Source organism: Cynoglossus semilaevis, chromosome 12 (genome assembly GCF_000523025.1).
Source record: "Cynoglossus semilaevis isolate Cse_v1.0 chromosome 12, Cse_v1.0, whole genome shotgun sequence".
Lineage (NCBI taxonomy): Eukaryota > Metazoa > Chordata > Actinopteri > Pleuronectiformes > Cynoglossidae > Cynoglossus > Cynoglossus semilaevis.
This window is the reverse complement of record NC_024318.1, coordinates 17,704,377-17,715,457: the sequence shown is the minus strand read 5'-3', so window position 1 is coordinate 17,715,457 and position 11,081 is coordinate 17,704,377. Positions and strand designations below refer to the sequence as shown.

The following is an 11,081-nucleotide window of genomic DNA, read 5'->3' as shown; positions in this document are numbered from 1 at the left end:
AGTCTTTTTCACCATATTACGGCCACCTTTTTTGCCTCGTTATGACTGAAATAGTTTTCTGAAAAACTGCCTAAATACCAGATCCCATCCATTCTAATTAGTTTGAAGTGCGGACAAAGGATTAATCACACAATACCTTCTCTGTTTTCTGTTTTCAAATCGAATGCTACATCCTGTTCATGTCGACTGTTGGTCTGAGCTCACTGTGCGTCCTGGAGGCATTCGTTATTCTGTCACACCTACAGTCTGTAGGTGCAAGTACAAGCTTAACTTTCCAGACGGAATTGGAAGATTTATACTGACTTTACTCAGAACTTATGTATACTAATGTAAACACATGCAAAGACTACACTACAGGCAATTAAACTTGATTGATTCAAGAATTATAACCATGTAATTCAAGAAATATAACCATCAACATGTCCACATACAGTAATCACTAAATCCCTGATTAAAGAAATGTATTTTTAAAAAAATCAAATAATTCTTGACTTTTAAATCAATAATATAACAGCTAAGCCTTTTTAAATGCAATGCTTTGTGGTGGCAGTTTTAATTGCAGTAATTCATTCTTCATATAATGTCTTTACAGTTGTTAATTTGGTAAAAAAATGTATACTGTACTGTATAATAAACCTGTTTTCCTCATTTAACATATCTCAATGGGGATGGCTGTAAATAAGATTTCTTATTTTTAAATAAGGGTCAGGATTTTGTCCTCAGGGATTTTCTTTTGTTGATCAGGTCTGATGAGCAGTTAACGCCAGTGTTTTTTTTTGCTTAGGCTGACACTATGTAAATTGGTGTGAAGATTATAATAAAACCATCCACATTTACATTTAGCCTCAACCTGATTTGCAATTTACACATGCTACAAAGGACTAAGGGAATTGGGCAGGAAACCTTACAAAACCATTCCGACAACAAAATAATTTGAGGAATCAGGAGGAAAAACATTTATTACCATATTTTCCGAACTATAAGTCGCACTTTTTTTTTCATCCTTTGGCTGGGTTTGTGACTTATACTCGAGTTATATACGATTTACTGTATATATTAAATATATAATTTCACGTCTGTTATTTTCACACTGACAGCCGCTAGAGGGCACTCTAGCTGGCTGGTGTGACCTATACTCCAGAAAATAGGATAATTTCAGGTTTAGTTACGTCTCTCAAGCAGAACATGGCCCAAAAAAAAAAAAAAAAAAGTAATGTCCTAGCATTTCAGTTACTAACATTTCTTAGTTTGCATTCCAGGCAGTCAGTCGTTTTTATGTTTTCATGGAATGTAAATTTGTTACTGTAATGTGTTAATTCTATGGCGGGAAATATTCAATGTGACCTTATAATAGTTATGCAGAAAAACAGCTGCATATATCGGTATGAGCTGATATCGGAATCGGAAATTCAGTTTTTGGACAACATTGACATATCTAACATTGGCTAAAAGTTGATATCACACATTCCCAATATAAACAGTCTATTACTCATAACATGACCTGGACCAGATGCTGTGAACTTAACCATACAGTAATGACTCCAACTTTAAATTGAACCACCTTCAAGTTCTCAGAGTATGTACTAAATAGGTTACAAGAGCATTGACAGAAAACAAATTTGTTGACAACAGTGCGAGCCCACCCTGTACCTCTGATGGACCTATGCTGATATTTTATCATTGACTTAATCAGTAGTCATAATCAAAAGGAAAAGCAGTCCCACTTGGAAAATAAATCAAAAAAACAAACTGTAATGATGAGGGTTTTTTTATCACTTAAGCCATGAGTTATATGTGTTACCAGACTGTTAAGGTGTTTTGTTTGGTTTATGTCTTGCAGGCGCAGAAACTGAGGTCAAACTCAACTGTCGATGGCATCTTCTGTGTGGTAAGCATGCTATCAGTAACAAAGTAACAAAACTCAATAACCTGTGTTCAGTTTGCTTATCACGTTCAGGATCACACTCTCAAAAGAATTTTTTTTTTTTTATTGTAGGTGTTGTTTAGTCAGTTAAAAATAGGATAGCAAATATTTACATATAACCATGCCGTACTGTAAACTCTAAATCAATAACAACAATTTTAATCATATCCACTGGAAACCCTAACATTATTACAATTTTTTTTCAAGTTTTATTCTATTTATCTCTACCTTAGATTTAGTTGTAACTTAATTGAATACATGTGGTCCTCGACTTACATTGGAGTTGCTATGGAGTGGAATGTTACTTATCTCACATACTGGTGGTAACGTTCCCTGCCCTCATATACCGGTGCACCCGTGTACTTTTTCTACTAGGTTGAACAGGCAGCCTACTCTATACTGCCATCTAAAGACTGGAGGCTTTGTTGTCGTTCAAGCATTAATAAAGACAGTATACTGAAAGTCCCCTCTTGCACCCCTTTGTGCCACTTCACCGCACCTTCAAGGTGGGCGCGGCCCACTATTTAAGAATCACCGTCTTAGGTCAACTTTAAAAAAAAGTAGAGCTTTTAGAGCTTTTTATTTTTTTAAAATAGAGCTATCAAAGAATACATTTAGATTAGAGGAAATGCAACACCCGCTGAGTGATTACGCGGTAACAGATGAATTCTGTGTTGCGGTGACTCTTCCGGAGCTTCCACCTTGACAACTGCATTTGCAGCAATCACTCCTGCCCCTGTTTGTTAACTCCTCTCCTTTGTAGTTTCTTTCAGGTTTAAATGAGTTTGTTGCTTATCCGTTGGCTTTTAAAGTTCACTGTAAATGTCATTGTACAATAATAAGGCGGCATTATACGCCGGACTGACATTTTATAGCAACAGCAATGGGTCTGAGGAGATAACCTTGCTCTTAGGTCAAAGCTTTGTTGGCCAGCCAAAGAACGCTCAACATATGCACACACTTGTGTCTCAGCTGATATGCAAATGCTGACATATCCGTAGTCTTTTCGTGGTATCGTTTTACATTAGGAAACAATGTAAATTTTGAGATCAAAATTACTGTTCATTAAAATTTTTAGAAACTAGTTAGGATCAAACTAATTTACTGCTGTCATTTACTTCTGAAGTCATTATTAGGTTCTTGGAATGGCTCGATACTTCAATCCGATACCTTGTTTTCTCCTCCAGCATGCCTCATGCTAACGTTCTCTGTTTATGGCATGTCGTGCAAAGGTATCGGATCGGTCGGGCTAAAGTTTTTTTTTTTTTTGCTTTTTTTTTTTGTTTGCTACAATCCTTCAATTTAAAATAAGCCACCCCATTAGGTTCCTTTTGCCAATGATGTCATCTTCATCAGATAAAATCTGAGATTGATTGTTTTAGTATTACACTGTTCTCTACTGAGTATTAAAGTGAGGAAATAACAATTTAGTTATGATTATAAAAATGAAAAAGCATTATTAACTATTAACTGCTGCTGGTCTCTGAGGGGTTATGTGCGTTTTTTCTTTAAAATGAAATAAAATGTTATTGCACTGGCAGTTATAACATAGCTTGGGTATTACACTAGATTTGCAAACACTGGGATTACTTGCCGTATAATGCGATTAAAACCTGATTAACAATATAGAATGCTTTAGTTTTCTAGGGATTTCCATGTTTTGTAGGAAGTTGCATGAAAAAAAAATCAATTTAAAATAAATGCAACATTTCAATCAAAAGTTTCCTACCTTTCACTTACAGGATCCTCAAATTGACAGTCCAGGTACCTCCAATGCCATTGTGAAAAATTTGGCAATCCCCAGATGGTCAACAGACCTCTCTCTGCTGCTGCCCCTGGTGCTCTGCCTATGGTATTGCAGCCTGCCAGCACCCATCTTTGCAGGAGACTTGTAGCTTTGTCGCTACAATGGACTGAAATAAGCGTTTGTATAAAATAAAAAGCAAAGCGAGAAATGATCTGCTATATTCTCGGTAATCCCTGTTGTACTTTATTTCCTCTATGAAATTTGTCTTTATTTTAATTTGTACTTTCAATCTTTTTTTATTATTATTATTAATATTTAGAAACTGATATTTTAGTTTTTGCATTGCGGCAGTGTGCTTTAACAGTGATCTCCTATATCTTCTCCATTTAACTGTGTCACCATTCAGTTTGTTCAAAACAAAACGTTTCAATGCCTTGCCTTGTGTTTGTGTGGGCAAAAAGAACAAAGGACTTGAGGATTTACATTCCTGAGGACCACAGCTGGTGACTCTTGGATCAGTTCGCACAGTGTAAATGAACATTTCAGACAGTTGCTATTATCAGTTTCCACACGCGTCCGTTTGTATTGAGGCTACTGGTTGGGATCTTTGCTCAAAAGTCAGTTCAGTGACGGCTACATGTCATTGGTTACGGTGTCTCCTGTGCTCTGCGTTTGTTTTCCGAATGCCATCGTGCGGTGTTTCTACATTTTCTAAGAGCTTAAAAAAATATATAGATATTTAACTGTAAAACACTCAGTAAAAGCCATTTGTACCCAAGGTGAACACCAATACACCCCCACCCCCCAAAGAAACCCATCAGTGATACTAAAGGATGTGCCCAAACACTGTTTACTGTACTGTAGCTCACGCTGACCACACAAAGCCCCTGAAGAAGCACACAAGCAAAGACCCACATACTTGTAGTGCACATGCTGACACACTTAGATGAACACAAACTAACATGCACCACCATGCTTGTTTTGTTTTTTGTTTTTTTCTACATAGTTTACACCAGGGTTGTCAAATAGTTCACTTTGTTTTCATGAAAATTTGTATATTAGAAAATATTCATATTAAATGAAATATCATTAGAAGAAAAAAAACATCACAGACAAGAAATGTATGTGCATTTATTTTTTAAATTTCAAAATTCATTAAGCGGACCGGATCGAACCCCCCAGTGGGACGATTTTGGTGTGTTTGACACCCCTGGTTTCCACAATGAACAGAAACAGAAGGTTACATGCGCCAGTGAATTGCTGAATCCACCTCATTACTGATTGTACAGAAACCTGTAATTGTAGAAGTGCCAGCCATGGTCAGTTCTTCTCTGTGAAAACGTCCAGAGAGCCTGATCATTTTAAGGTAAGTTTTTTAGTAGATATAAAGCTGATTACAGTCTAGCAGGTTCCATTTTATAAGGTCATGTTGGTCTCTGCTTTCAGAACATCGCTGCTTCAGAGTGTGCTGCAATTAGAAATCTGCCTCATGCAAAACTGAACTTGTCAAACAGTCATTTTGGGAGTTATGTTAGTGTCCATTGACTGGCCTTTTTGTCCTTCATTATGCTTTCTTGGTAATAAAACAGAGCAAAAAAAAAAAAAAAAAACCCTCCATATGGCCAAAAGCACATGGATAAATGGTCACATCATCTGCTAAAAAAAACCAAGTCATAATAGCAGTTTATTCAGAAATAAATTGGCAGGAAAATGCTTCTCAAAACTACTCAAGAGCAATGACAGCACATAGATAATGAACTATGCACGATGAATCAGACCTGAACCTTTGAGTGCAAGTGGACACAAAAGAAGAAATGGCGGTAACATGTTTGTATAACTATCTAAAAACTATCACTGAAAATTAGAAAACATGAAAATCCTAAATTTTACAGAGTAAGTATTAGTATTACTTTTTATGTTCTTGTCCAACTTGTATAGCAGGTGGCTGATTCAATGTGGTCAAAAAAAAAAAACTCAAAAAGTACTCAGTGCCCATTGTCAAATAAAACATTGCTTTCAAAGGAGTAAGGGAAAACAGAGAAGTACTACAGAACGTAGTAACTACACACTAGCCAAGGCATGGGCAAACTTCTTGACTCATGGGCCACAATTGTCCTAAAATTGAACGGGGGGCTGTCATGCATTTTCTTGACACCTACTGAGGAAAGGGTATTGCACAAGTTTTGGCGGGCCAGATTAAAAAGCTGAATGAGCCGCATTCGGCCCCCGGGCCTTAGTTTGCCCATGCCTGCACTAGGATCTTTTTCTGCAAACAGAATGGAGTTTCTTAATTTAAACATTCAACAGCACATATGTGGACACTGACGGAACTTGTATGGGTTTTTGCAGCTGCTTACTGTATAGTAGCACCTTGATATTACTCACTCAGCATAAACATGGTATATGCACTATATGTACTTGCCTGTTCCAGAGCATTGTGAGCAATTTTGACATTCAAATGGATTCTACATACAGGCCAGAATATTGACCGATTTTTTTTTTTATTTACAACAACCTACAATATGTATATTTCTTTCACTATGTACATGAATATGAATATTATTGCATCTGAGAAAGAGGATATCAATGTAACTCTTATTGTAGACAAATATAACTGTATTTCCTGAGCATATTATTTTGTACCATAGGCCTATGTATCTTTTTTTCTTGGCTAAGAACTTATTTTTCTATCTTTTTCTTTTGTGATTTTTGCTTTAAATTAGTTAAAGGGAAATTAAACGTATTGGTCCATTTCAGTTAATTCCAGTAATTTCTTTGCCTTTTACTGCCAAAACATTTAAGCTGACAATAACTAAAGAGGTGAGCTAGAAACATTGCATGGTGATGTGAAGGAAAGTACTAAAGCGTACAGAAATTTATATTGTCTACTATTAATTCCGTTTTTTTTTACAGCGTATTTTCCAAGAGATGACCATACGGGTTGAAGCCTGCATACTGAGTGTGTGGGACGTTAACGAAATATTAAATTAAAAGTTGAAAAATGAAGGTAGCGACCGAAGTAGTCTTTGTAGTCATTTGGCACTTTTTTTTTTTAGCTGCATGCGGGTTGTAAATCGAAGCTAGGAAAAATTTCAGCTTTACATGGCAGGCAACAATCCTACGAAAATGAAATCCCAAAGGCTTATTTACTCATTTCCAAGTTGTTAATTTAGAACAAAGTGTGCTAAGGTTTTCATTGTCTTTCTAGAAGCATTAAAGACACAGTTACTCTTTCCTGGAATTCAACCATTTGGACAATTTGAAAAAGAAAATGGTGGTAAATGTGTTTGTGTCCATCTTCATTCATTTGTTGTTTAAAAACACCAGGAATGTCTCATTCTGGAGATGGAAACCCGTTGAATATTTTTCCCCTTAAACTGTCAAACTGTAAAATCTATTGTAAAATATTCTAATTAAAAACTGTTGAATCACTCTGGCTGTACGTGGACTCATTTCTTTCTAGAGAATGGAATATAAAGATTTATCTGCTCTCGTCTGGGAATGATGAAATTAAAGCCAAGGGTTGAAGAAAGTGGCATCTACAAAATTGTTGACGAAAATTGTGTGAAGAAACTTTGCCTCTACATTGAAAGATAGACAGGAATTAGAGGCATTTGAGGACCCTTGACAAGATGAAGGTGGGCGTCAGGTGGGCGTCAGAAAAAAAAAAAAAAAACTTGAACAGACTAAGATTTAAAGGTCACAGTACTGAAAAACCGAATGTCTGGAATACCCAGCAAATTGAGCCCTTCTCTCTGCTGGGGGGGCATGCATCTTGGGTATATTCTCCTGTGAAGTGTAAAACACACAGGAGTTCTATGGGGGCCTAGTGGTTTAGAAAGCGGTCTTGTGTCTGGAAGGTTCAAAACAGGTTCAAATCAACCAGGTGCCAATTGAGTAAGTATCCAAAAATAGTTACATCAAGGGCAACTGGATGGAGTAGGTTCCATGAAGGTGTTTCACCATCTCTTCCAAGAGACTTTTTCAGTTCTGACTGACTACTCAAAGAGTCTGCATGCCCGTAACAAGGGTCCCTCGTTACGGGTATGCAGCCCCTTTGAGGCTAAATACCAGAATTTCCCATTAGTCAGTCAGAACTGAAGAGGTGAAACGTCTTCAAGAAACCTACTCCATCCAGTTACCCTTGATACCTAGTATCGATGGAGTATTGCTTACTTTCATAGTATCGGTACAAATTAATACATGAAAAAAAACTGTACTTTCACATATTTTAGGGTAGCTTACTATGTAGAGGCTTTTGGTTACATAAAATTGAACTGATCCATCCATGTCACAAGACCACTGACCAGAAGAGAGCAGTGACTCCATGTGATCAAGTCCGCTACACATTTTTGTCCCCTAATTATGGCAGTTAAGCTATTCAGGGTACATTGGGTAAGTAGTTAAATGAGCAGTATTCATCATATGTTTTATTATTTATTTATTATTATAAGTGTCGATATCAGTATTAAAAATCACTTAAACTTACATTTATACGTTGTTCACAGAGGCTAGCTAACATAAACTAAAGCTTGTGGTTGGAAAAAAAAGGCCTAACACGTCCTTTATTTTTGTTTTATCAGATTAGAACTTGAGCTGCTATCAAAAAGCCCTGGGAGAGGGGAGATACATACAGCATCCTGAAGACTTGCTGAGCACAGTGGCCTTCAAGCAAGGTGTGGGTTAAATTGCTGACCTTAACTGGCAGTTAACGCTGAACCCTGGGAATCATTTATAATAGTGTCCTTTAGTTGTGAAGGGAGAAAAGATTATTTGTCTCACATGTAGTGAAAAAAATAAATGACTCAACAAGTATGGAAAGAATAACAGTGATTATTAAATTTAGTTTTTTTATGGTCTGGCCTTGGACGTTTGGTCTCTGTTTTTACCAAAGAAAAGACTGAAAGACGAGAACTTTTTTTGTACTACTTTTTATATTGAGAACATAAATATAACTGTATAAGAGTTTGCGTCAATTTTTGTGTTAATGTATTAAAGTAAGAGAAATGATGAATGGATGAACATCAATAAATATTTGTTCATTTTAGAGGCTTCAATGAATACTTACCCCAAAAAGTTGTATATATAACAAAATAATATATTAAAAATGTTCTACTTAATTTCTAAAATGTATTAAATATAAAATGCATGTCATATAATAGTGATTACACAAATCAAAGAAGATAAACAAGCCAAAAATGTCAATGTAAGACAAAGGAACTACAATAGGTCACAGAAGAAGAAATAAAGAAATGGAAATTGTAAAGTACACCTTATTTACATAAGGAATATCCATTAAAATTCCTCAATATATACAGTATATATATATATATATAATAAATCACTTCTGTGATTCTGAAGAGAAGGAAGAGGGTGGCTAATAAATGCCAGATAATGAATCTGACATTTGAAAAGACTTTTAGTCAATATTCTCACCTGTCATTACAGTCATTAGACTAATGCATAGCTACAAGCTGTAGAAGTCAACTTTTATAACTGCATAAAATGCCAAGAATAAAGTCTGTAAGATTGCCATATATATTGGATCAGTTGTTGAGTCATGGTGTCTAAAACACTTTCTTTTCTATCTAAAAATTCAATTTAAATGAATTCAAAGTTTTAAGATGTATTTTCTTTTCCTCCCACAGACCAAAAAAAAAAAAGAAAAAAAAAAAAGAAGTTCAGCTGGGATTAGGTCGATCACCCTAAATCAGGGGTGTCAAATTTATTTTCACTGGGGGGGGCCACATCCGCAACACAGTTCGCCATGCGGGCCACACAAAATGACTTTGCGGGCTGCATTTGGCCCATGGGCCTTCAGTTTGACACGCTTTAAATTTACCATAGGTATGTGTCACGTGTGGGCAACGACATGGCAGGAAGCAGGCAGGACCCAAATGCAGTACTGGTGCAGGTAGTTTTAGTCCAAATTAACGAAACACGAAGAACTACCAGGCATGGAATTCTCTTTGTAACACGGAACACGAGGAAACACAGAACACGAGGAAACACCGAACTGCTACAGAACACGAACAGCCTGACAGAACGAACTGAACAATGATCCAACCAGGACAGAGTGAGGGAGAGGGGTATATATACACAGGGAGCACCAGGTGACACAAGTGAAGCTAATTACCAACAGGTGAGTGTGATCCCACAGATTACCCCACAAAGACAACAGGGAAAGGAAACAGACAGACATGACAGGTATGACTGTGAATGCTTGGTTGTCTCCAAATGAAGCCCTGACATGGACTGGTGATTGGCTACAGAACAAGAACTTAGATAGTACATATTAATTACAGTTAACGCATTTTCCAGATATACATCAATTTGATTGTTTAGGTATGTTTGCAGACAAGAAAAGATTGGGCTCAGCAGCAATCCATTATTTTGGGTTCTAATAAATATTTTAAGGGAGTAGTACTTCAGGGACCTACAGAGAGTGGGTGTACACTTGAGTGGATAAGTCAGATATGGGGTCAGGGTTATGAAGACAGATGCTTTTGTTTCAGAAACAGCTGTTTGAATTCCTTCATGAAAAACACCCGCTCAACAATCGCCTTTTTTTTTTTACAATGTTCAACATTTTCTATGACGCGTCAAACCCAAAGCCCGTGGGCCAAATGTGGGCCGCCAAGTCATTTGATGTTGTCCATGTTTTTGTGAATTTCTTAACTTGATATTTCTTTATTACACAGGATAATGTAAAATATTTTTAACTTAAATAAATAACAATCAATTGCAGAAACAATTATTAATATGTCATGGAGTAGTTCCAACTCTACAGTTTTCCATTTGTGCTGCTGATAGAAATATCCAGAGATCAGAAGGAGTTGCTCTTTGTAGATTTAGACAAAGCATATTACAGGGTGTCTAATGCGGAACAGCATATATGAGAAAGTTGAGAGTGGCCAACAAGTACGTGAGGGCGGTGCAGGACAAGGCCAGTGAGACAGTTAGCTATGCTGACAGAGTGACTGATGAGTTTAGGGTAGGGGTGGGTCTATATTAGTGATCAGCTCTGAGCCCCTTTTGTTCGCTGTTATAATAGACAGATAGACAGATGTGATCAGTCAGAAGGCCTTATGGACCATGACGTAAGCAGATAAAAGTGAAAGTGAATTATTTATCACTGTGACACAGCACACCAATACACACAACTAAATGTGACCTCTGCATTTCACTCATCACCCCAAGTGCCCAGGGAGCAGTGACACGGTGCCATGCTCAGAGCACCTCAATGGCAACTTGGCAGCTGGTGTACAAAGGGGATTGAAGGTCAGCAAGAGCAAGACAGAGTACATGTGTGTAAAAGCGAGTGAGGTGAGTGGAAAGATTGAGCTGTAAGATCTAGAAATAGTAAAGGCGGATGATTCAAGTGCATTGTTGATTATGACATATTAATTG

General features: G+C 36.9%; 1 protein-coding gene across 1 annotated transcript in view; it reads left to right on the top strand.

The window, feature by feature from the left end:
- The window catches only part of LOC103387803 (GDNF family receptor alpha-1-like), a 25,031-nt gene extending 19,180 nt beyond the window's left edge, over positions 1-5,851 (top strand). Inside the window, exons 5-6 of the mRNA XM_008322578.3 lie at positions 1,841-1,888; positions 3,667-5,851. Coding sequence (XP_008320800.2) covers positions 1,841-1,888; positions 3,667-3,819 — 201 coding nt within the window. The 3' untranslated portion in view covers positions 3,820-5,851. The remainder of the gene's footprint in view (positions 1-1,840; positions 1,889-3,666) is intronic.
- The last annotated feature ends 5,230 nt before the right edge of the window (positions 5,852-11,081 follow it).